Source organism: Trichoplusia ni, chromosome 8 (genome assembly GCF_003590095.1).
Source record: "Trichoplusia ni isolate ovarian cell line Hi5 chromosome 8, tn1, whole genome shotgun sequence".
Classification (NCBI taxonomy): domain Eukaryota; kingdom Metazoa; phylum Arthropoda; class Insecta; order Lepidoptera; family Noctuidae; genus Trichoplusia; species Trichoplusia ni.
In genome coordinates this window covers 2,124,101-2,150,925 of record NC_039485.1, presented here as the reverse complement: position 1 = coordinate 2,150,925, position 26,825 = coordinate 2,124,101, and the positions used below count along the sequence as shown (strand labels likewise).

The window sequence follows — 26,825 nt, the reverse complement described above, 5'->3', positions numbered from 1 at the left end:
ATAATAAATCACATTAAAGGAAACAATATAACAAATATGAAAGTAAATTATAAAAAAAATATTATTATTATTAAAAAATATTGTTACGATTTTTTTATTCTTATTGTAATAGGTACTTGTTGTGTTATTTTAGTGGTTAGTTGTAATAAATGCTTATAATTGGCAGTGTAACTATTTATTATTTTAGTTGAGTCACCTTACTATTTAAAAAAAATATAACCCTACAAAAATGTACGGTAGTTCGAATAATACAAATTAAAGTACGTAAAATAAAAGTAAAAATTGAAATATAAAATGTAAGTATGTCTTTACAAGTAACTAATAAAAAGATATTGAGATCTTACTTCCTAACGCTTATTCCATAAATTACTTTCTATTTAAATGCGAATAGGTAACTTACATCAATATAATAAACTGGCAACATTAATAAATTCTAAATGAAACACCAGCATTGAGCGGAATGTTGCCACATTTGGATTATAGCTTCGTTCGTTCGTTGTTTTTATTGTTAGGGTGTCTCAAATTAGATGTGTGAGAAAGCGCTGGCGCAGCACTGCATTGAAATAAGAACGCTAGCCACTATTGATATAAAGAATGAAAGTGGTGGGTAGAGGACAATGGATAGACAATCTACCACATCGAATGCGTCTTGGCAATGGCGCCCTCCTCTTCTCACCGCTCATATGTGAGCGGAGGGAGGGTGACTAGCACGTGCACACAGTAGTGGCGTTACTAACTGCGGTTGCCACTGAGCTTCTAGAATATCTAAAAGAATTAGTGTCAAAGAAGCTAGTGCAACACAGGGCCGCACTTGAAGCGCTTCCTCCAACCACTAATTTGAAGGCGCCCAAAACTTTGTCTCTAAGTAAAGCATGCTAGACCTAGCTCCACCCTGAACATCTGTTGAGGTCTGCCGACATCCCTGATGGCTACGTCGAGGAGAGGCAGGCGACCAGGCTTGTCGGTCTCGTACTCAACGATAGTTCGCGCCCAACTAGAACTCAGGTGCTGAAATGAAGAAAGATTTTCATGGATAAAAAGTTCGAAATCTGGATTGCCCCAATGAGCATCAATCGCTCCATCAAAATCAAAGGTTTTCGGATATTACTGAAACTTGAAAGTTCGTTAGTGAAAATTGCGGCGCGATTTTACACTGCAACAAATTAACAGTCTTTAGAATAAAGTTGCTGTTCGGGTCCATTAACAGACAACAGAGCACCTGTTTAAAAACTATCCTATGTTCTTTCTCAAGGTCAACTCTATCTCTGTACCAATTTTCATTAAAATCGGTTCAGTGGTTTAGACGTGAAAGCGTAACAAACAGACACACAGAGTTACTTTCGCATTTATAATATTAGTAAGGATTAATTTCATCAATCTAAAAACGTATAACTGAAATTACATCTACTACTGTTACCCTAATGGAATTTCGGTTTTGAAATAAAAGAAACCTCATAAATTTCGCGCTCTTAACTCAAGCTTACCTGACACTCATCCAATAGCGCCTTATATCTAAGTCTGTTGTTAGCCTTTGGTAAGATCTCAGCATCATTGTACGCCAGCAGCTTGATGCCCTTCCTGTAGTTCTTGGTCCTCGCGTCGTAATAGCCGATAGTGTTGCGACAGTGGAACGTCACGTTCTGAGACGCCTTCGCTGACATCAGTTGCAGGTAAGTCAGCTGTGTGTGGTCCGCCTTGTACGTAATCTAGGAAGCAGGTTAAGTTTTTATAATGTTGTTGATTCTGCTGCACCATTGATTCATGAAATCATGTACCTAATATTCGATGATCATAATACGGTATTGTTCAAATCAGAACAACACATAAGGTTTTCTATTAGCTGTTGAGCCTGATGGAATTGCAATCATATGTAATGCAGTATGAATATGGAAGTACCCAAACCTAAGAGTACTTTAATTAAATATTAATAACCCGTACCGAGAAGGAACAGAGAGACCTATGTCCAGCAGTGAACAGCTATATTCTGAGATGATGATGATGATGAATCGCTACCGCAGTGTGGGACCTATTCCACACTGGCGCCCTAGCCTACTAGTTTTCATACAAGTTCTTTATCCGCAGTACCAGAGGCAGTAAAAAAGTCGGTAGTGCAATAGAGAGCACCAAGAAGGTAACTCATAGAAAAGTAAATATAATTTAAAATAGGAAATGAATATCGGTTATAGTTTTAATATTCATGATACCATTAGACTACTCACAGTGAATCCTTCATCCATCTCACTGAGCCAGGGTTCGTGTTGCTTGCCAGTGAAGGCTATGTCCTGCGACTGAATCGGCTTGGGGAACACACAGCTGCTGCCGGTCGTCATGTCACAGTAAACCACGATAGCATCGTTCATGTCACCGCCGTTGGGATCGATCCAGTATTGACCTACAGAATACATTTAATGTTGAGAGTTATTTCCATTTTAAGAGGGATTATAAGGAATATCGATAAGTTATAAGTCATTGGATCCATCATCCACAGAGCAGTTAATTAGCATATTTCATTACCGAAAAGCTTTTTTCAGTAGCATAAAACTGTAACTATTTTGAGTTTTGAATTACAAACCGTTTAAATATAGTATTAGAATCAGAGCATCCGTAACAAATAAACACATGTTTAGGTGTATTACAGCCTACTTACCACTCTCAAACTCTGGATGGTGATACTTAATATCACCACAGGTCTTTGCGGGCGCCTCCTTGGAACCATCAGGTTTAAGGAACTTATCTAAAGAGACTTTCAATCTTTCGTAAGCCTTCATCACAACCTCCTTGCGTTCGGCAGCTGACATATCGTCTTTGAAGAAACGGGGTGGCATCAAGTTGGGGTCGTCTCCAAGCGGGTCAGGGCCTTTCACAGAACCTGAGATAGAAAATATGAATGTTTATACAATCCTTGCAAAATTTCATGGTTATCCAAATGTCTAACTAAACTAAAACTAACCTTGCTGTAACATAGCTGCAATGGCGGCGGCGTCATAAGCGAGACCTTCGCCAGGTGGCCCTGGTGGTCCGGGGGGACCCGAAGGACCAGGTGAACCATGTCTTCCTGGTTCTCCAGGAGGACCTTGGCCTCCTTGGGGACCTGGTGGACCTTGCATACCTGGGCTACCGTCACGCCCCGGAATACCTGAATTCGAAATTTTAATAAATGTGAGTGATTATTTTGTAAAATTGAGAGATAAATAAATACAAATATCATATTAAAGCTACCTCGTGAGCCAACATCTCCATCCTTGCCAGGTGGTCCCATCGGTCCAGGTAATCCTCTTTCACCAGTTCTTCCCGGGACACCAGCCATTCCCGGAAGACCTGGCAGTCCAGCGTGACCTTTAGCACCATCCGCTCCAGATTCACCTCGGTCGCCTTTTGGTCCAAATGGTCCAGGTGGTCCCACACTACCAGGAGTTCCACGAGGACCGTCTACTCCTGGTGGGCCGCTTTCGCCCCTTGGTCCTCTTTCACCTGAAGGGCCAGGAGGGCCTGTGGGGCCGGATGGACCCTAGCAAATAGTGAAAAAATAAGTGTTTAAAAAAATAGCTTTAGACATAAAGTATAATAGTAATAAAATCTCAGGTACATACTTGAGCTCCTGGAGGTCCTACTGGGCCCGCCGAGCCTGATGGTCCCATAGGACCTTTGTCGCCTGGCCGCCCAGCTATTCCCGGTTGTCCTTGCTTGCCAGGCCGTCCTTCTGGTCCAGGTTCACCCATCTGGCCTTGAGGTCCTTGCCGTCCTTGAGGTCCAGCTTGTCCAGGAGCACCGTCGGCACCTGGTTTGCCTGGGGTGCCGCTTTCACCCTATATTTAATACAACCATAATAGTTTATGGCCATCATACATAGTTTTTGAAAACAGTATAGAATAAAATGTACCTGAGCGCCTCGAAGTCCCTGTGGTCCAGGTGGACCTGCTATTCCTGGTAACCCTCCTGGACCCCGCTCACCAGCTGCCCCAGGGGGCCCGCTTGGCCCTTGTGGACCTGGTTCACCTTCGCTACCTCTTTCACCTTTAGGTCCCAGTTGGCCTTGGGGACCAGTTAAACCAATCGGCCCAGGGGCACCTGGCCTACCGGAGTCTCCCGTAGAACCTTTAGGTCCCGGCATGCCAGGGGCGCCTGCTGGTCCTGTACTGCCTTGAGGTCCCTAAAATACAAAATAAAATGAGGACGGCTACAAATAAAATATCAAACTTTAAAACTTAATGAGCTTCGTACCGGTGGTCCTAAGTCTCCAGGTCTACCAGGTAATCCGGCATGTCCTGTCTCTCCTTTAGGTCCATAATCACCGCGTGCCCCTTTAGCGCCAGACAAGCCAGGTAAACCACGAGCTCCAGTCTCACCAGGTATACCTTAAAAGTAAAAAAATATCAGTAAAGTTTATTTATTTTCACAAAAATTAAATTCGCATGCACAGAGGCACCCAGACTCAGAACAATAATTCGTGAATCATACAAATGCTTATCCTACGCGGGGATCGAACCAGCGACACGTCGCACACAGTGTTTGGTGTGGTGACCTCAACTACTCGGCTATCTGTGCAATCAAAATTTACCTGGACTGCCAGTATTTCCCTGCTGTCCTTTTGCACCAGCGTAGCCTCTGTCGCCCTTTAGACCTGGCATGCCAGTTAGACCTTGTGGTCCTGGGAAACCCTGTAAGCCTTGTGGTCCAGGTTGGCCACGTTCACCAGGGGAACCAGGGGCTCCCAATTCTCCAGGCACTCCAGGAGTACCAGGCTCGCCTCTTTCTGCTGGTTCACCGGCTGGACCAACTGGACCAATTGGTCCTTGTGGTCCTTGTTCTCCCTGACGACCTTGGGGTTTTAAAGATTTTTTTAATAAAATGTGTAGCTTATAGATAGGCCAAACATAATTCGTACAATTATGTTTTGAAAATACTTTCATGTAATAATTTATAATTCCACTTTAGTAAAAAACAGATAAAATCTATGTGAATAAATTTCACCTGCGGGTCCATCATTGCCAGGTGGCCCTGCAGCGCCCCTTTCCCCTTTCTCTCCGGGAGCTCCATTCATTCCACGTTGTCCAGGCATACCCATAACTCCGGGAGACCCAGGGTGACCTTTGCTACCTCTCAAGCCCTCCGGACCCTAAAATGTATAAAAATTATTATAGTATTCTTTAAATAATAAAATAAATCATAAACATCAAACGAGGTTTAACACTCGTTTAAGTAATAAACTTCCAACATGAAAACGAATATTTTTATTACCGGTGGTCCATCTGGTCCCAGTGCCCCTGTTTCACCTTTCTCCCCTGGTGCGCCAGGCTGGCCAGGTTGACCTCTGTCTCCAGTGAACCCTCTTTCTCCTCTTGGTCCTGACGGGCCAGGTGGTCCTATCGGACCAGCCATACCCGGCTCGCCATCCTTACCTGGCGAGCCTGGCATGCCAGCGGCTCCTGGCATACCCTAAAACATAGCATTTTATAATAATAAATTCTAGTTGAAATATCTAGGTATAAACTATTGTATAGCTTATATTTAAATAACTTACTGGGAATCCCGTGGGTCCCGAAGGGCCAACCGGTCCTCTTTCACCGGCTGGTCCAGCAACTCCCTGAGGCCCTTGAACACCAGGACTGCCATCAAGACCAGCATCACCTTTTTCACCTTGAGGCCCTGCTGCCCCTGGCTCGCCGTCTCTTCCAGGTTCGCCCTAACCATGAGATTTTGTGTTACACTTAGTACGTTAACACGATTATTTAGTCCCTTGAATTGTAAATAATTCATGAAACTTACTCGTAATCCAGGCACTCCAATACTGCCCATAGGCCCCGGTGGACCGCTTATGCCTTGAGGCCCCTTGTCACCTGGCTTGCCATCAGCTCCCGGTATTCCTCTTTCACCCACTGGACCCGTTCTTCCAGGCATTCCAGGCCTACCAACAGGCCCGGGTGGTCCAGGCATACCTTGTGGTCCTATTCCACCGATATCACCGTGAGTACCTTTGGGTCCTGGAATACCCGGGTATCCTCTTTCGCCCGTGTTACCTTTATTCCCTGGTAACCCATATTCACCAGGCAATCCTCTTAATCCTTGTAACCCTCTTTCGCCTTGAGGTCCAACGTTACCAGCGGGTCCTCTTAGTCCTCTCTTTCCGCGTTTACCCTCTGGCCCGCTATTTCCAGGCAGCCCACGAGGTCCAGGGGCACCAGATTCACCTCTGATGCCACCATCACCTTTCTGTCCTCTTTCACCTGGCTGACCCTACAACATAAAAGTTGGTTTAGTATACTTAAAATCCCATAAAGAAACATTCAAAATCGTTAATTACACCTTACCGGCATTCCTTTAGCTCCTGGCAATCCTGAATCTCCAGGTGTACCGGGTAACCCTCTTGGTCCTGGGAAACCCTGTGGTCCTGAACTACCAGGCTGTCCTTGAATACCTTTTTCGCCAGGTATACCATCTAACCCAGGGATTCCTGGAGCACCTGTTTCACCTGCTGGCCCAGGACGACCCGCTTCACCGCGAGGACCTTGCATTCCTTGACTGCCCTTTGGACCAGCAATACCCGTTTCTCCTTTTATTCCCGCGCTTCCGGGGAAACCAGGAGAACCTGGTTTGCCAGTATTACCCTGAAAAAATAATGTGACTAGTAGAAGCAAATAATAGATACACACAGTCAACATTTTATTTTAAATTTTATGTAAATACCGTCATTCCTGGAGGTCCAGGCGCACCGTCGACTCCACGTACGCCAGGTGGTCCGGGGGGTCCCTCTCGACCTCTTTCACCTCTAGCGCCGACTGGACCCTGTATGTTGAAAAAAAAATATAATTAATGTAAAAGCGATTTCGTTCAAAATCATTAAAAATAAAGTTAGTGGATCCATCTTCATTAAATGCACTCACAGCTGGTCCTATTGGTCCTAAAGGACCGGGTATTCCAGTGGGTCCTTTTTCTCCAGGCAATCCTTGTTCACCTTTAGCCCCGTCTCGGCCGTCGAACCCACGATGTCCTTTCAACCCTTGAATACCAGGCACACCTGGGGTACCGCGAGGTCCTGGCTGGCCAACTGATCCTGTAGGACCCGGTTCACCGTCTTCTCCCGGGGAACCCTGTAATTTTCATATGGGTAAGCAAATATATAACGGCCAATATGTAAGGAATGACATTTGTTAAATAGTCTTACATCTTTTCCTGGTAATCCCTGCGGTCCTCTTTCTCCAGGTGGTCCTTGCTGACCTGGCAGACCAGGTTCACCGGGCTCACCTCGTTGACCTTGAAAACCTTGCGGACCAGGCGGGCCTTGTGGTCCTAAGAACAAAAATGATATGAAACGTAGTTTATGTGAAAGAATTTACACATATGACACTGATTGCGTAAATAATAATGGCTCACCTGGTATTCCTCTGATTCCTGGAGTGCCAACAGAAGCTTGCATGTACTGATACGGATCGAAGGCCGGTCCTTTGTCACCTCCAGCTGAAGCTGCTAGTTGAGCCAGATACGCGTTTACCTATTAAATAATCATCATTCAAATGAATTTATTAACTATCATTATAGATATATCGGTCTCTACTAGTTCTTTCAAGCTTAAACAACATGAAATTTTAAATGCAGGACCTCAATGAAACATGCATATTATAAAAGGTTACTATAATAAGTTCTATACTTTTACTTGATCTTACTCTAATGGCTTTTTTAGTGTTCTGTAGAAAAAAAAATACAAACCAAAACGTGTTTTCTAATATTTTTCTCACTTCACTTAGACCTATTTTACACGGCAATATATAGGTACAATGGCACTCACATCAGGTATAGGTCCAGCGGGTCCGGGCATGCCAGGTGCTCCGGGCACGCCGTTGACTCCGGGTGAGCCAGGCGGGCCGGGCGGACCCTCGTCGCCAGGCGATCCCACTACACCACGCACTGGCGATGTCGGCTGGGCTGCAGAACCCACGAATACTGGCCGGTTTGGTATTTGAGCTGGTGAAGAGAGTATAAAAGTTTGAGAAGTCTTAGGATCTAGGAATAACATAATCTCTTGTTTTTAGTTAGTCATCCACCATTTGCAACCGTCTGACATTTCTTTATTTTGCTAGAAATATGTAAGTATAAGGCAAGTTTTCTAAGTACATAAATATCTGGTGACTTCTTAATTTGTGTATTAGAAATTTGCAATAAGCTGTTGCAATAAATCCGTTCTAATTCCAACAAAATGGTCATTGCAAAATAACAAATAAACTTCGTAAAACTTTAAACTATCTTTCCTCTCAATTAAACTTTAAAATCTAGCAAGCTGCAAAATTTTTCGTTTCAAACTTGTGGACATCTATGGTTAATACCATTTGATTTCACCTAGACATTTTTTGTTCTGTTCTAGACCAGCCTTATAGGTATAACACATACCTGTAAGGCAAGCAGGTACTATGGTGCAGTTGACTCGGCCGCCATGACACTGGCAGAGAGTACAGTTGTCACGCTTCCAGTTTTCTCCCTCATTCCACGTACGCCCGATGTCCACGCATTTGGAGATAGTTGGAGCTGAACAAAGCGATTTTCATATTATTTACAATATTTTGAAAATCGTCCTAATTACATCTGTGGAGATAAGATAGTACCTACCTCTGGGCGTCGGAACTTGAGTTCTTCTGAAGGGTGGTGTGCCTGAAACAAACAAAATTAATTTATTTTGAAATAAGAAAAAAACTGGCCCAAGACCAATGAAACTAGCTATGTATGCAATAGATACGATAATAATGAACCACACACTTGAAAAAGTTCATCACACACAAACTCACAAGTGAGACGGTTAATGAAAAAACTTACTGCTTGTTGATCTTGGGAAGTCCCTCTCCTGCAATCCGACAACTGTAACGAAACGAATTATTAACTTCAGTCAAAATAAAGGGTACTCAGCTATATCTATGATACATTTATTTAAATTGCCAACCAAACAGGTAGTAGTACGAAACTAGCAAATGAATACACTGTTGGTTAAAACGCTTACTTTTTACTAAGTTGAATCCCAAATAAGTTCTTAACCAACTTATCACGATCTCCGATATCCTCGCAGACAAAGCTAAAGTTCCAACTACAAGTACCTAATAATATTGTAGTTTCCACTTTATGAATGCGAGATACGTCAAACAGTTATAGGAAGTACACAAACCATCATCATCCTCCCCGAAGGGATTATAATCGTCGTAGTTGATGATGTCCGGGTCCTGCGCCTGCGGCAGCTCCTGCGTGATGTCTTCACGAGGAGGGCCCTCCACCAGCTCCTTGGAGGCAGCCGGCAGCACCAAGGCCGCGCACGCAGCCAGCCATAGCCACCGCATTACTGAACCAAAGAGAAACAGTTATTATGGAAGTCGAGGCGGGTAAAGATGAAGAAGGGAAATCATAAACCTATTACAGTACACTGAATACACCACACTACTATTCTTACACTGTAGAACAAGGTATTTGCATGAATCCAATATAATGTTAAAAACAATATAATTGTTTTATGTAAATACCACCAGGACGGAAGAATAAAAGATAAACTAATAAACGAGAATACATCGTAATCCATTGTACCTCCCATATTAAGTTTATCTTTCGCCAGAGCTACGGCCGGCTAAGACTTCTATGAACATGTTTAAAAATAACATCCGCTGCAAAACTCTTCAAGTAGGTACAGTTTCAGTAAATTGTTATAATTGCACGTGGTTCTGAGAACGGTTGAAATCGTTAAAATAGTTCCAGTATTCCAGTACAGTATCTTAATTCGTGTACATTGGCCACAGCAATAAATATTGTAGCATCACATTCCAAACGTATATCATGATAAACGCAACGACATTTAATAAATCAATGTTCTACAAATTAGAACAATACCGCTCAAGGCTATCGAAGCAGGGCGTCGACTCCGCGCCTCTTCGAATCTCTAAAGATGTCATGAGCACCGGCCCAGTGACCCCTCCTATGCCTGCGTTCAACACATCTGTCTATATGGAGTTGACAACCACCAATTGGCGACTGTAATAATTAATTTTAGCGACCGACTCCGTGTGAATGAACCAATTTGTTTATTGAACAGAATTGTCTATGATTACACTTTCGTTTATTGTGATTTTAGGGGTTTAATTGGTTGAGGAATTTGCGTTTGACGGTTTTTTCATTTGTTCATTTAGTTATTAGATTGATCTTACCTTTTACTGTGTTGTTGCTGGAAGGTGGCCTTTATACGGACTTGAGGAAGCCCAAGCCTCCCTACTAGCTACAGTTACTGCGATGCGACACCTTTACTTTTTTGCCGTGGTAAAACCGTGAACTAAAGACTTCAAACCTTGCCGAGGGCACGGCAAGGGGAAATGTGGGACTCTCATCGACTAAAAATACCCCGAGAACCTTCAACTGCCACAGTCAGAGGGGCTCGAACCATCCCTCACGGTTTACGACAAATCATCCCGTTACCACTGCCTAAGCTTGCGCTGGCGCCGCGGCGGCGCCGACAATTTGCGTAAAGAAAATTTCAACATCTGGTTGTCCGCATTTGAGTTCCAAAAACACACAGTCCCTTGGGTACTCGGGTTGCAAGTACAGTCCGTCTCATAACAAAAATGATTTCCATTATTTGCAGATTGCTTTTATTGACGTGATCCTACTTAACAGACGTTCTTCTTCGGATCGGCTTTTTTGTACTTAAATTTTCGGTACTACAAAATAAATAAGCCCACCGCAAACAAAACGAAATGTTTTCTTTAAACTTTACAGAAAAATCACTTGACTTTTGGCAACCCAAAAGGGAAAGTGGCTACGGGGAAGCTTGCGTTATGAGTAAACAAACCACACACATTTAGCTAGTTTCAGAATTATTAAAGTTTTGATTGCTACGCTTAGTTAAATTACAAATGTTAAGTTGTAAAACTTCTTCGACTTGTTATTTTAGGCAAATGTGTCTTTTCCGCTGGAAAAGACATTTCCTATTACACTTCTGTCTACTCTATAGCAAATATATATAAAGTTGTTTTGAGGATAAAAAGAGATATTCAATCAATATTATGTAGGTACGTAATATCCAATAATTGACATTAACAACACTTTAAATACATTTTCGTACAGATTTATAAGGATATGAATACCATTTCTTCACTGAAACTACTTATGCTAATTTATGTAAATGGAAAATGTTATAAATATTACGTTATGTAAAAATTATGAAATTACATACAGTTCGTTCTTAAGTATGGCTAAATGCAAAAGCTGCATTATATTCCTTATTCTCACACACGAATTTCGTAAATAGCTATAATTTTCCTCAAGACTTTCAAAACCATTATCACAGTCTTAAACATAGCGCAGCGAACTGACTACCTGTTTCTCTATTCCTTAAACCTGCGTGTAGTACTATTCAATATTCTGTGCCTATAGCCCTTAACAATTTGTCCTATTTAAAATACTAATTCTAGCTGATGGTAGAATAGGACGATCAAGAGACCAGTAGAATGAGCATGGAGGACATCAAGAGACCAGTAGAATGAGCATGGAGGCCTATGCCCAGCCGAGGGAAAATTACATATAAGAATATTTGACGAAAGGATGGAAGACCCTCTTTCAATAGATATTGGTAAAAAAATGAAAATATTTAGAAATTTAATAGAAAATCGATCCATAAAATAGGATTCTTAATAAATAAAAAATGTGAATAAATTGAAAATTCATATTCATGATCGAAGATCGAAGTCGAAGAAACACATTTTTAAAAATAATAATAGTGCCTAACAATTTGCAAAATAGTACTTTATATGGTACTTACCGTACGTTGTGTGTAGGGGGTTCCGCGGCCCGCCTGCGCCGCGACGAATGCGCAGCCTGCGCCCGGGATACCAATAAATATGCGCCTACGCATGACCTGTAAACACCACCAACTATGATCACAGGAGGAAACAACCTTCGGGTTCATGTAGGAGTAAATAAAATAGAAAAATATATTATAAGGAAAGTTACAGAAAGCAAAGGGTAGTCCATAATAGCTGTAAAAAGAAATATAAAACAGAAGGAGTACAGTAATACTGTTATTGTCATTTTTCTTTCCTTACTTCTGTCATAGGGTATGTTTTTTATCTGCGCTTCTGATTCCGAAAAGTCAAGACAGGACAAGCTTAAGTTAAGGTTTACTAGGTAGATTAAAATTCCGTTGTTATACGATACACGTATATTTACACTACTTATCAATACTTAGAGTTTAGCAGGATCAAAATGGATATTTTATTTAATACATCACACATCGACATTTAGATAATTTGTTTAAAGATATTATTAAAAATCATAATAAATCAAAAAAAAAATTTTTAAACTCCTGAAAATGTTGTGCTCCCCTATTTTCAGGCAATAACTAGGCCGCGAAGTAATGTGTATTTAGTATAGTGTAGAGGCAACAAACGATCACTTACGCACCAATACTAAAAGCGAGCGTCCACTTTTTAATTGTACGGGTCAACGGCGTACGCGCCGAATTTTATTGCTAGCGCCATTAGATTGGCGACACCGTCCAGAAAGGCAGTGTTCTAATAATTCTAATTTATGCATCTGTTTAATTGGGCGAATTGTTTTTTTGTTTTAGATAAATCAATTACTCTTGTTGAAATACTTGCAATTTGTCTCACTGGTCATAATATTAAATAGTACTCTTACATTGAGCGTACCAATATTAATGTTATTGAATTTATATGGTTAATCGAACTATAGGTACATAAAAACGCTTATTTGAGAGATTCCGTTTAAAATTAAAGCAACGTCAAGTAGGGCTGCAAGTAATATTTTCAGAATCTTTCTAAATATCCTAACATGATTAGGCACAGAAACTATTTGAAAAGTGAACGACATTACATTTTAAAGCATTACCTAAACAAGTCCAAGTCCTTTATAATCCTTTGGTTCCGTAGCCAAAAGATTATAAAGGAACCTTAATATCAAGTCCGGCTCACTATTAATAGGCTGTATCTTATTAACCTTCTCACATATAGTGTGTTTCAGTTGCCACTATAAATTCAAATAATTACAATAATAAATGAAAATAATCTTTTTTTGTCTTCAGTTATCCCTTGTGACACGAGCCCGATTTGCTCTTGACTATTTTCGTTTGTAACGCAATGATAACACACAACCACCTTCCACTCTTTTACTAACAAATAAATAAAAATATCGTTACATTAGTGTTAATAAAATATCCTGTTTATCTTGATCTCTATTAATAATTATTATTAATGATTTCTGATCTCGTGTCTCAACGGGCGATAATACATTTAATTAGCTTTCTCTCTGAGTAGTGACTGTCCACCAAGGGAACATTGTTCCAGTGATAACATCAGCGAGTTACATAAGGGCACAACGTACAACCCTGGTACGGTGAGGAAGTAGAGAAAGGGATGAGAAGGAATTATATTTCGATTGGATTGGAAGTTCATTATTCGATACTTGAAAACCTGTGAATGTTTTATATGTATAGCTATTGGTTCTAGCAGCTTTAAAGCTACATAGTTTTATCCAAGCCCTTTTTTTATTCATGTTCCATTTTCGCAGGACACAAATTAGTGTTCACTTTCACTAGGATCAAGTATTGTACTAATCAGCAGAATACCGCTTTTGTACCGCTAGCGTATCAGCTCTACATAACTCGTTTTATTGAATGCGTAAAGTTTTACATTTTTTAACGAGGATAGTTTTGGATGAGTAGTGTTTACACCGACTGGAACCTTCTACTAGATTTAGAAATACGTGAATACATTATCTAAAAAATACTTCCGCATAAATCAATTCAATAGAAATAAATTATTTGAAGCATATTGTCATATATCTACATTGTTATAGCCGCAATGCGAAATATGTCTGGTTGATGAAGATAAAATGTAAATTAATGGTCCAAGGCAGTCGTCCTTCAAAGGGCGCCATAACAAGTGACCTGAATGCGCTCCGCTGAAACAATTCAGTTCACTACCAGATGCTGATTGATCAATCGTATTCGTGACGTCATTGGTTATGATAGACCCCAATTAGGCCCAGGTTTAACTTGACACATTTATTCCAATAACGGCTCTATTTTGTTGCGTAACTGCTTTTATTTATACTTTGAGAAATGAAATGGCTTGCAAATATACAATAATAACAGCTTTTTTTCCTTTGAAATAAGATATTAACTTTTTAAGGGCAGCAAGTTAAATGAGTGTCACAATTTTCAGAATAATTTAAGTAGCAAGCAAAACGACTGTCAAAAAGTGGTCAAATATCCACTTGCATCAAGTCAAAGAGCTGTTGATATAAGTTAGCACCGATGTTTGCACATCGCGCCGAGGGTTACGATATCTATAGAATATTAAGTGTTAGTACTCCCTTATCCGTTCAGTAGTCCCGCGAAAGCCTTACCGGGTAAACGTAACCCAAGGTTGCCAAGGACGAACGTTCTGTGTTTTTGAAATAACAGCCAGTGTCATTATTAGCGGCCATTTAATTAAAAACAAAACTAACTCGAATCAACTGTCTTTTACCCATCGTATTTTTTTTCTTGTATTTTTTTAAATTTGGCGTACGTCATGAGTTTTTAATAACAGATTTATTTCTGCATAAAACCTTTTTTGTTTAAATAACTTCACGATGTATGGGTGGTTATTAGAAAGTGTTCAGCATTTCATAGTGGTAAGTTAAATAATCAATTAATTACTCTTAAATGTGTCAAGCTACTCAGATGACGTTAATGAAACAATTACTTAATTGATTTGTTTACATCATTTCCCCTAGGGCTAACCACGTTTGTCGCAATAGATTTTTTTGTTAGATAGTAAGAGTGCGTGCTAGTTTTTCTTCCTGTAAGTATATTTTTTTTTTTATTATTCTTGAAGATATGTATCGACCGTAGTATTTTATTAATAAGGCCCGGAAATGTTTCAAGGACTGGATGAGTCAACATTCAGGAAAGAAAAACAACTTTATGGTTTATTGGATTGTGTATTTGTCTTCTCCTTTGTTCGCAAAATTGTTATCACTGCCCACTGTACATTCGAATGTGAAAACTAATGTTTTACGTCGTTTTGAACGAATAGGTTCAGAATATAAGTAACACGATATGATCTGTAACAATAAGCTTGAAACAGGTACCCAGCTTGTTGGTTTCGAGAGAAAATTATAGAGTTTCCATTTTCAACGACATCCATATTTCATAATAGTCCCAAAATAAGTGGTTAATTACAGAAGGCCGACCAGCACCTCGTAAAGTAACATTATTGCGGCTGTGGGAGTGAGAAGACACTACCTCGAGTAAAAAGCTATCTCACTTCCACTCCCACTTCTAACTTTTAGTATACTTGAAGTTACTGAGGATCATTGCTTATTTTCTTCTAAATACACAATACTTTATCGTTTTGTTCCACATGGATGGCCACATCTCATTTTGGATTGAAGTTCTCTACAAAGTCATTTGGGACTGTGTCCCGCGGTCTCTTTCCATGGAGTTATCTCGTGAATAAAGAGAGATACCTACAAATAATAATGCCAGCCTCTATACGTCCCATTCTTGGGAATCCTCTTCTTGCATATGGAAGGATAGAGCATCCATCACCGATTAAAAAAAACCGATGGTATGACCGTACCTTTTAGCAGGTTAAGGAAAGCTAACTTATAAACTTCGGCAACTTAATAAACCTTGACGTAGAAGCCAAGCTTATACGCATCGCCGGTAATCCACGTCGAACTCGTATAAAAACTTTTATGTAGTAAAACTTTATTAAAATATAAGTTTATTAGGTACCCACGTTATATCGCTTTACCTACACTAGAGCTAGTCACATCCGTCCTTTACGATCAAAAGTCGATATTGCTTTCCCTAGAAACATCCTAAAACGACTTAGGTAAAAGAATATCGTGTGTCGTCGACGAAAAGGTCAAACCGACGGACAGTCGTGTTCAAGAACTGTTCAATATGTGGTCCATTCTTTGGTGAGATGGAGGAATCCATCTGGATACCCGCTGTCTCGGCATAGAAAGCGGGTAAGGTCAGACACTTCCTTACAAAACGCTTTTTTGTCTGTATTTTATTTAATTTATTGTAAATTAAACTTAAAAACCTTCTATTAAAAAAACCGCCTCAAAATCCGTCAAGTAGTTTCAAAGATTTAAGTAGTCAAGAGGAAATAGGGACAGAAAAAGCGCTTCTGTTTTATAATATGTAGTGATGGCTAACACTGTACTATTTATAGCAATAAAAACTTAACGCCGTGCTCAACGACGGTCACTGAAAATCTGGAAAATATACAAAAAAAACGGTCCCTAGGTGTCATGCTGTCCTTGTCACTTTTAAACAAAACATAGAGACAAATAATAAAATTACTTTAACTTAGTTTCCTTCTTGCAAAAACTTGTTAGGAACGTTCGATAGGTCACATCGGTTATAAATGCCTACCAGTATTCCGCGCATTTCGTTAATTTGCAAATTGTATGTACAATCACGCACAAACGAAAAACACAGCTGAATCCACGTTCTCCGTAATCCTTCCATTTTATTTTGAAACATAAACGAGTAAATCTTTGCGCTTATGTACATACGGACTGTATTTTGATATCTACAGAAAAACGAAATATGTTTTGCTTTAAAAAAAGAAATTTATTTTGTTAGTGTTTGTACTACACAATGCTTAGCATGACACATCTATACGTAGGTACATCCGAATGGTAACCAACCAATTATGTGTAATGGTTCTTGCTAACGTAAAGTTCGCTATATGTACTTACGAGGTTATACATTTATAGTTCAACTATAAATGTTGACTGGCATGCGGGTCTAAGGGTTAGTGGACCCGACTGCTGCACCAGGTTCGATCCCACCGAAAACATGTTTTTGTGAGATGAACATGATCATTTTTTCTGTGTCTGGGTGTAATTTATCTGGAGATATATGGGTCCAACCATTTCAGAGACTAGCCAGAAGAAATACAGAAGATTTTTTTTTAAATGTTATTTTTTGTGTTTGTACCGTATATTATATTCATATGTATGTATTAAAAAAACGGCTACTTCAATATAACAAACGGACACTCCAACTGTATATATATGTATAGATTTATAGATAGGACGAGTCATACTGTCGGATTACACTAATCTCACAGACGGATAGATGGATCCTTTAGGAGTTTTGTTTCTGAAGCTAAGCTTAATACTACTTACATGCTCGTATCTACAAAGCATATAAATACATATAGTTTTGGCAAAAGAGTATCAAACATTTATATTAAGTAGGTAAAGCTTGATACATCCGATAGGTTACCTCTACATATTATTATACTAGCTGTTGCCCGCGACTTCGTCCACGTGGTTACAATTTTCCCCGTTTTTTCCACATTTTCCATTGTATCTTCGCTCCTATTAGTCGCAGCGTGATGGTTTATAGCCTTCCTTGATGAATGGTCTATTCAACACAAAAAGAATTTTTCAATTTGGAAGAGTGGTTTCTGAGATTAGCGCGTTCAAACAAACAAACAAACTCTTCAGCTTTATATATTACTATAGACTATAGATAATAGGCCTCTAAATATTATAATATAAGAAAGAAAAAAACAAAATTCTTCCTTCAATATAGTGGGATCGTAGATCGAGAATTTTAAAGACCAAAAGTAATTAAAATGCTCAGACTAATGTGAATTCTCTTAACTAAGCGAAAAGGTTTGACTGAGATAAATTGATTACGGCCTACAAAATTTACAGAGCAAAGGTTTTGACTTGATTTTATAAACTTGAAGTATTTTAGAGCTGGCTGGCGTTCACTGAAAATTTATAAAAGTTAACGATTCTTTGACAAAGTATAATGAAATCTTTTGACCCACGAAATATTACGCTTTAGAAAAGAGTTTGGATGTCATTTTTGTCCGTTCAACCTAACTTAGGTACAAATAATTGCTTGCAAGACTAATGATAATAAATTAATTATTAAAATTATATTTAGAAATTCCTTAGAAATTCCAAGCTATTATTTTGTAGTTTCATTGTTCTGACCTTAACTTTTTACCTACCTTTACCTGAAATAATATGCAAATTCTATTCTTCAGCGGTAAGCCTCTACCCCACATTTAATTACCTTAATCAAATCAATCCTGTCAAGTTGACGTCACTAACTCTACAAACACATAACTGACAGCTGGACGACTCTAATAAAGATCTTGAAGTTCGCGACGTCACGCGTCACGGTCCAACTTACGAAATTAATAGTAACAGTCTGTCTGGCATAGCATTTGGCATACTAAACAGTCAGCAATATGTATGCGTGTATGTGTAGTTCGTTAATTACGTCAGGTCCAGGACTTTCTATTTGGAGCTAGATGTAATTCATAGATCATGTTTTTGTTAACAGGAAGAATGCGGGGAAGAAATATGGGAAACGATTCTACGGGAATCGGGAGCGAGGAACACCGTGTTCAGTGCCACTCAGGTAACTAATAAAATTAATTTGTAACAAATATATACTTGTTCTTGTTGCAAAAATAGGAAATAATGCAAAAACAATGCTTTTCCGCATCCAGCAATATCCAGATGCTCTTATGCTCCGGCTGGCAAGTGCGTTAGCTCGATTGATCAGCAAAGATCCCAACAGCCCTACTCCATCTACACCAGGCAGTCCCGCGTTACAGCGCACGCCACCCAAAAGACCCTCAATAAAGTCTAAACCAAGCTGGAGAAGTGCCTCAGTCCATACCGACAACAGAACACAAAGCTACAAGTGCCCATTCACAGCCACGAATGCTTTGAAGAATGTTACTAAACAGGAAATCGAGGCCTACAACTCCTCAGAAGAGATCAGATCACCCGTCGCAGCGTCTACCGGCAAAATTAACGAGACCAGGATTAGAGAGGAAGCTGAAATAGTAGCTCGTGAGTTTCATAGGCGGAGCTTAGGAATCAAGTTTGAAAGTCACAAGGTTAAGGAAGAGGCAGAAGAGAAGGCACCTGAAGAACCGATTCCTGAGACAACACCAGAGACTCCTGAGAATGTGGAGACTTCTGAAGCAACTCCAGTAGAACTTCCCGCTTCCGAACCTACGTCACCAGATGTCGAAAGTCCGAAAAGGAACTCTATTCGAAAGGCCACAGCTCGTAAAACAAGCTGTACGGTAGCTCTAGACGTTTACCGACGTCGAGGCTCATCAATTCCCGTTCGTTCTCGACTGAACAGCCTTAGCCTGGTCAGTGGAGATAAGCTTAACTACCTGAGGGATAAATTCGGCACACCTGAGAAAGTCATGCATTTCTTCGGAAGATGTTTTGTAAAGTTCTTCAGTAATTATGGGTAAGTACGAAGTAATATCCGAATTTATTAGCAACGAGCCTAAATTAATGCACTTAGTCTATTAAACAACAAGAACCTATTCTTCAATAGTAAGTTACTTGCAAGATATGGTTTCTTGTAAGTGAATCCATTATTCTTTGTTACTTAATATATCAAATATTTTCTTCGTTAAAGTTTAAGAAACCACTTATTCTTGCTCTTTTATCACAAAATATAGGCATTTTAGAACCAAATTATGTCCATTGTCCCTTAACTACTTACTTTAGGTTTTGTCGTAACTTCAGAGCGGTGACACAATCTTTTCTTTACAAAATCTTTTACGTAGCAAGGAGTTATGTTATAAGGGCTCAAAGCAAATTTATCTGCGGCCCAACGATAATGTGCTGTCACTCAGAGTTATAGAGATGGATCATCAGTAGATTCAGTGAACCGTGAATCGAAAAAATATATTTTATATTTCTGTAAGGGTAATATATTCTATACCCAAGGGTATACCTTCGAAAGCGTGTGTTTTATAGTTTTACTACTATGTTTAAGTTGATCGTGGGACAATTCAGTACTCTACTTATCGAACCTTTTGCAGCAAATTTCATCAAGGTGGAATTATAAATGGAAAAAGCCCATTTACATCATACATGAGCCTTAAATTCGAAAGTGTTGAACCTCTTTCCCACTAATAAACTAAACTCTTCAAATCTGGAATCTATAGAATATTTTGTAAACTTAATATCTTACCAAGATCCCATCATGATCTTTTATGGGTAGATAAAATCTTGCTTATTTCATCTTTATTACTTGATTTTACCCATACATTTTGTGCAGTAGTATCCTGTATAATTTTCAATGGTTCTATAGATACGACACCATGATCCGCGCGACCGGCCGTTACTTCTGCACGTTCCTGCAGTCGGTGGACAACATCCACCAGCGCATGCGCTTCACATTTCCGCGCATGCGCTCTCCCAGCATGCAACTCACTCGAGCGCATAGGCATGGAGCTGAGCTGGTGTATAGCAGTGGCAGGACTGGCTATACACATTATCTTATGGGTGAGTTTGGACCATAATGAGGTTGTTGACACGGTAACATACTTAGAGGCTAAAGGGAGAGAGTGAAGAAGCTATAGAAAGCTAAAGAAGAAGGGATTCTATTATCACTTCCCGTAGCTTTAGCTTTAGATCGCCATTAAAAAGGGCAGATTCACTATCAAGAACATCGGAATCAGCAAAATGAGAAAAGATAATTAGAAAACATAAAAGAAGGAACTGGTAGATGTGATGGCTGCTCGTGTAACTGAAATGTTATAAATATTTTCCAGGTCAGCTGTACGAGATAGCGGAGGATATTTTCTCTCTGAAGCTGAAGGTGTCAGTAGTGAAAGAGAGTATGGAAGGAAGTTACTACGTAGCAGTGCTGAGACTGGAATTTGACAACAGCGACTATGTGAGTGAACAGCAGAGGTTTTACTTCATAATGTCATATTACAACTGGTAAAGGTATGCAGTTGAATACATATTCGGTTAGAAACTCGCTGACTTGTAATATACTTTTTAAAGATTCGTGATGTCTTTCAAGACACGTATACCAAACGGTAGAATGTTTTAGCAAGTCATTGAAAATAATTAACCAATGCAATGACAAAGTCTTGATATAAAAAGAATGACATTTGTTCTAGACTTCAATGAATCATCGTAGATCATATTACTAGATTCCCACTTAATTAGGGGCAATGACAAGCGACATCCGATACCGGATTAAGAATAAGTATGGTATTAGTATTCTGAATCAAGATGGTTGTGTGTAGGTGCCCAATTCGGGAATAGATCATTCATACAATTTTGCCCAAGCAAATTGTAGTACCCCGAATTTAATACGTAACGTCTGGTATGTTAATCAATGTAGGTGATAACATAATCGAGATACTCTTGTATTTAGCTGATCAAAATCAATTGTTTTACAATTGTTAACTTTAAGAAGTACCTAAAGCCTAAATGCCAAAATTCTATTTCGTTTGTAGCAGGTAAATAATTGTGAATAAACAACAGATTCCCTACGCTTTCTCGGAGCCTGAAATTGTTATTGGATCATAAAGAAACGCGGTGGAACACATTAAGACAACGGAATTCTAGCTTGTTTCAAAAAATAACTATGAATACAATTCAGACTACGAATGATTAAAAAAATCTAAAGCCTTGTCCAATATGCATGAGCAAGCTTAAAAGAATATATCAATATAAACATAAATATTTTAACACCAACACCTTATAAGATTTATTTCACAGAAATAGCCTAAAATAAGACATCCACTCGTCCGTTAATTACAGCCAATTAGCAAAAACTGAAGAAACAAAAGTAAATTGGATCTAATCAAAAGATATTTCGAGCAATACTCATGCAACTTGATTGTATCATAAAATAGTCACTTGTTTTAAAATAATAGAACGTCGTTCCAATTCCGAGCTTTCTTCGTGAAATTAAGGTTTTTGAACCCTGACACACAGGAGCAAATAGTTCGTAATTATGATACAAATAGACTGCCAGTTGTTTCGGGAATTAATTCCTTTTCTCTTGAATTAATGTAATCAGGTTCACAACCTACGAAGTTGTGGTCAGTAGAGTAAGAGGAGCTCTGTGATTAGTTACATAACATATTCATTAGGAGTCCTGGTTTATGGGTTCCACTACATCTTGACGTCATCCTCCGTGGTCGAGTGGCGAACGCACCGGTTTCAAGGTGTCGCTAGCTCTGAGGTCCCGGGTTCGATCCCTGGTCGGGTCAATGTAAAAATTCACATTTCTACATTGTCCCGGGTCTGGGTGTTCGTGGTACCTTCGTTGTATCTGAATTCCATAACACAAGTGCTTTAGCAACTTACTTTGGGTTCAGAACAATGTATGTGATGTGGTCCGCATTTATCGAAAAAAAAACTTTATTTATAAGCTACAGTAATTGAAAGATCATCACGTGATATCAATTCTCTCGATAATTTTTTAAACGCTCTAAACTTCTTGATCGATTTAATTTTAACATTTATTTGAAAAGTAGTTGTTACGACCTGGCCTTCCACTTGTTTTCAACTTGGCGTGGATTTCTGGAACAACCTGTTTTTTACGTTGATTAGGTTTTATTAAGAGCCAAGAAAATGTAACATGTTATTAGCATTCTTTAAAGATCATTAATGTTATTTGACAACCCAATATTAAAAAAAAAACAATTCGCGCTCGTAAATTTTTATGTACTACATAAAGACCACACTGCTAGCATCTAAAATAGATAGTTTTAATTTAACTGCAAAACAATTAGCAAACCTTTTAAGACGGCGTGACGAACAGCCGGCAACGCCTTAAGCGTGATAACTGTCCATTGTTGATCGCTATTGTGCTTAGACCTTGTTATTTATTGCTCTTATCTTTTAGCTATAGATAGTGGCTAGACGATTTCAAGTTATCTATAGATAGATAGGCCTTGGCCTTTAGTCGTCCTTTTTTTAATATTGTGCCTTTTTCTGACTTTGCTATGTCTAAGGACACTACTGGGGGGGAGATTTCTTTAAGTTTTTTATTTTGTCGCATATTTTAATTACTTAAGTTTTTTGTTTAAAACAAAAGAGATACCTAAAATGAAATGTACAGGACCTATGAAAAAAGGATCACGCAAATCGGACCACTAGTTTCGGAGAAATCGACGCAGATACATAAAAGAATAAGGGTTGGACTGAGGAGGAAGGAAATAAGCCGCATTTTTTTGTTCAGTTTGGTAAATTTGTTGCCTAGCCGTCGACACGTCTCTCCACTTACTAACTTACCGCAAGATAGTCGGATATCCACAACATTTACATAGAAATGTTGTATTATCATTATTCCTGCGTCGTCAACTGAGATTTACAAAGAAAAGACATCAATTCCCAAACCTTGTTTTGCTTTTCTAAATAAAAGAGGATTACTGAATAAAATATAAGCTACTTAGTTTCGTGCGTATGTACAAAGGTGTGTAAGTAAATAACATAGTATGGCTATATCCTTAGTCACAAGGAGTGTTATTTTTAAAGGCTTCAACATTATAGGACTATTATTTCTGAGGACATTTGAAAAGTCCGTCAGTGTCTTATTGTAATTTTGATACTACATCAAATGCAAATAAGGTTTTACTAATTACATTAGCTAACATTATGTAGGCGCCAGCTTTTTTCGTAAACCTAAGTACGATATATTATAATTTCGTAAGTGGTTTTGACTCGTTTAAATATAACTTCGTCATGTATTTCTTCAGGTCCAATCACTTATGTTACGAAAGAGCCTACCGTGCCCATTGCCAGCAGTGCCGGCGTCCTTACTGCTGCAGCTATTCCCTTTCGGAGTCCTGCTTGACAGAAGAATGAAGATACTCATGGCTGGAGAGAGAGTAAATAGCACAGATTCTTAATTTTCTATCGTGGGAAAGAGACGGTGCAATGTACTTCATATAGCCTCGTCTCACTCTCCCCTCTGCGACCGATATTGACGTGATGTTTTACTTTTAATATTTGTTATTTTTAATAGTTAGTAGCAGCCTGGGGTGGTCCTGTGAACCGCATAGAAAAGTCAGCAATCTCAGAAATTTTGCGTCTTCGGAAACCAAAAGTATCTTTCACTTGGGATAAGGTAACGATATAACCCATTTTTACATACAATTATAATATATATACGGATTTATCGAGTTAAGTGACTTAAATCGTTCATCAGGTGGTATGCATGCAGACAATGATCTTTGATCTGGAACTGCTCCGGTACCGTGCCCGTGGTATCACTGACGCTCGGCGCGGCTCCCACGGTGCTCGATCCGTGCTCCTCCGCGGGCCCATCTACTTTCTTGAAGAAATAGATGCTTTAATATTCCTTTGCAGTCCTATGTAAGTATAAGACGATACCAATTACTCAAAGCGTGAAAATGATCTACAAGTTCTAACTTTTCTCTTCAAAATTCCAGTTTCAATGATCTTGATGAGCTTCGACAAGCAGGCCTGTACCTGGCCGATATGAACGGTCACGGACTTTCTAAAGAGATGCTTCTCCAAGGATGGCAACATCTCTCCCGGTTAGAGCTACTCTTCGAGAAAGCGGAGAGCAGGAGTATGTCTCTGGAGAAGTCCTGCAGACTCCTGGACCAGTGGAAGAAGAGGGGGGATCAGTTGCTGTACTCAATGATACCGAAAGGAGTCGCTGATCATTTGAGAGCGGGGAAAGATCCTATGGCGGCTTGTCAGGTATTTTTCTATTACCGATTCAATTTTCCGCAAAATAATATTTTGCGAATATCTACGTAAGGGATAATTCTATCCACTGATACGGAAAATAGCAGCAAAATATACAAAAAAAAATCAAAACGAATAATACCTTCTTTCACTTTTCATTGTAGTAAGTAAAGAGGAATTGTTTTCTCTTTCCAGGCGTTTGAGAACGTGACGATAATATTTTGCGGCGTACAAATAGCAGAAGCCGGGACCCGTGCTGACGTTATGCAGACCGTCGCCTATATGAATGATGTTTACTCGAGAATCGACAGGCTCCTTGATACACATCGAGTTTACAAGGTCTGAGAAGTATCAATTATTGTGCTTTGTGATGGTAGTAACATTGTTGGGCAACGGATAGATAGAGTATTGCTAAAGGTATGATTTAGGCGCTTCGCTGCCTTAACAATCATTTTAATAATGAATGGCTTATAAGACAAATTAATTTAAGTCAGGTCAGAATGTAAAACTTATTTTTGGAAGATAATATAGGAATCCTAATTTGACAAGAAAATAATGAATTTCTGACGTTCCCTAACCTCAAGACCTATCTTAATTAAAAGAAAGGAAATGAGTATTCCACCTTGAAAATGTCATGGCACTATTAATCATGTGAATTTATCACAAATTAAATTAACTCCGAACTCCAATTGGCAGGTGGAGACAGTTGGTACAGTATACATGTTGGTGTCGGGTGCCCCGGAGCGGCGCCGCGCGCACGCCGCATCTGCCGCCAGCGCTGCACTAGCCATCGCACGCGCCATTCCTGCACTAACTGTCGGTAAGGGAACTGGACATTTAGAATGTAGACTGTTTTGCAAATGCCGACTGCCTGGTCGTCCCTTTTCGATTCCCGCATCATATGAAAAAGTGTCTTCATGTGAAACGTGGTATTTTACCTGGTAGAACTGGAAACCGTAGTTAATAATAAGGCTAGGCTGCCGAATATTTAAATGTTGAATAACAGGTTTCGGTAGGTGTGTCTAAAATCTTGACTCCACATTCGCTCGATGCTTCTTATCATCCGCACGTTCAATATTGGTAGAGAGAGTCCTAAAGCTTTATAAACAGAATTAACTTTACGTGCTAGTCTTCGAAATTTCGCCTCCATTTATTCTCTTCTCTCTTTCTTCTTATGGCAGCATTGGTACATGATTCAGCTATACAAACTAGCTAACTATTGTATCTATATTTTCAGGTATACACACAGGCCCTGTAGTAGCCGGTGTGTTAGGCTTGCGCTTGCCTCGGTACTGTTTGGTCGGGGACACCGTCAACACAGCCAGCAGGATGCAGACATCATCCGAGGTATTGATCTATTTGTAACCAATCTAACGGATCTTATGGAGTGTAGGTTAACAATAGGTCCATGAGATTATTCAGATAAACAAACAGCCAGGAATGTTTAGCGAACTCTACAATGTTAGCGTTCAACGAGAGTGTTTTTTGTTGATCCGGAACACACATTGATCCGTGATCTAAGTAAGTTGTTTGTTTCCTTTTCCCAAATCTCTCAATACTCATGATTTTTTGTTGATGACTGCATTATCTTTTGCCATTTTTCTAGTTATTTCGTTCATATTTCAGCCCGGCCGTGTCCAAATCTCGGCAGTCACGGCAGCGCAACTGCCTGCGGGAAGATTCAGGCTTCGGCAAAGAGGGCCCATCAAAGTCAAGGTAAGCGATCTAGCTCTCCAATTATTTAAGAATTGCTCTGTTTTAAATAACTGTTTTGGGAATGAGGAATCATTCTAACTGGAAGGTTCTTCCATACTCCAAATGTATGTTAGAGACTAGTCTTCGATGTTAAGGAACCTTCAAGAATTTGACATTTGAAAAACCCTTTCATCTAAGATCTCACATTGTTACCTATTGCGTAAATTTCTTCTTGCAGGGCAAAGGAATGATGGAGACATTCTGGCTTGAAGGGGAGGTGGAAGAGGAGGAACAGAACGATGCGTTTCATCTGTTCTCTATACTATGCGGTGACAACTAAAATAAATCTTGGCATATATGTTAAAGCAGGGCAATCTTCAAATTAAAAAATCTTATTATGTTTTAGATTGACAAAAACAAAAATAGGTCCTGAGCCTCATAGCATAAACAAAAAGAAGGCATTTCATAAATGTTTGATTTTATACCGATTTAAAAAAATATTATACAAAACAACAATAATAATTGCTTGCTGATAACAGTGATAACTCTTAAATCACAGATATTAAGTCACAACTGATTAGAATCAGTAGATGGTAGAAACGATAAAACAAATA

General features: G+C 39.4%; 2 protein-coding genes across 2 annotated transcripts; one reads left to right on the top strand and one right to left on the bottom strand.

The window, feature by feature from the left end:
* Positions 1-73: 73 nt before the first annotated feature.
* On the bottom strand, positions 74-9,574 carry LOC113496840 (fibril-forming collagen alpha chain-like). Its single transcript, XM_026876209.1, has 25 exons — positions 9,556-9,574; positions 9,146-9,316; positions 8,803-8,844; positions 8,599-8,640; positions 8,383-8,517; positions 7,784-7,959; positions 7,372-7,489; positions 7,163-7,287; positions 6,882-7,088; positions 6,685-6,783; positions 6,309-6,605; positions 5,767-6,234; positions 5,522-5,683; positions 5,239-5,436; positions 4,972-5,116; positions 4,559-4,819; positions 4,222-4,355; positions 3,881-4,150; positions 3,591-3,806; positions 3,220-3,508; positions 2,951-3,136; positions 2,648-2,869; positions 2,220-2,392; positions 1,485-1,706; positions 74-1,008 (listed from the first exon to the last, which is right to left on the bottom strand). The coding sequence occupies exons 1-25, from the start codon at positions 9,560-9,562 to the stop codon at positions 862-864; spliced, it is 4,512 nt and encodes a 1,503-aa protein (XP_026732010.1). The 5' UTR covers positions 9,563-9,574; the 3' UTR covers positions 74-861.
* A 4,569-nt stretch (positions 9,575-14,143) lies between these two features.
* LOC113496942 (soluble guanylate cyclase 89Da-like) lies at positions 14,144-26,667 on the top strand. Its single transcript, XM_026876344.1, has 14 exons — positions 14,144-14,652; positions 18,353-18,430; positions 18,522-19,285; positions 20,141-20,334; positions 20,604-20,728; positions 23,556-23,687; positions 23,825-23,926; positions 24,008-24,174; positions 24,252-24,528; positions 24,712-24,855; positions 25,213-25,336; positions 25,754-25,863; positions 26,143-26,232; positions 26,450-26,667. The coding sequence occupies exons 1-14, from the start codon at positions 14,611-14,613 to the stop codon at positions 26,549-26,551; spliced, it is 2,451 nt and encodes an 816-aa protein (XP_026732145.1). The 5' UTR covers positions 14,144-14,610; the 3' UTR covers positions 26,552-26,667.
* The last annotated feature ends 158 nt before the right edge of the window (positions 26,668-26,825 follow it).

What these genes read in the sequence shown, in the direction of transcription:
- LOC113496840 (XM_026876209.1), bottom strand. An exon ending in TTGGAGTGCCTGGATTACGA is followed by an intron (nt 5,684 to 5,766) that starts GTAAGTTTCATG and finishes TCTCATGGTTAG; the next exon opens with GGCGAACCTGGAAGAGACGG. An exon ending in TGCAGCTATGTTACAGCAAG is followed by an intron (nt 2,870 to 2,950) that starts GTTAGTTTTAGT and finishes TTTCTATCTCAG; the next exon opens with GTTCTGTGAAAGGCCCTGAC.
- LOC113496942 (XM_026876344.1), top strand. Translation starts at nt 14,611, where the DNA reads ATGTATGGGTGGTTATTAGAAAGTGTTCAGCATTTCATAGTG. An exon ending in AATTTGACAACAGCGACTAT is followed by an intron (nt 20,729 to 23,555) that starts GTGAGTGAACAG and finishes GTATTTCTTCAG; the next exon opens with GTCCAATCACTTATGTTACG. An exon ending in ATCCTATGGCGGCTTGTCAG is followed by an intron (nt 24,529 to 24,711) that starts GTATTTTTCTAT and finishes TTCTCTTTCCAG; the next exon opens with GCGTTTGAGAACGTGACGAT.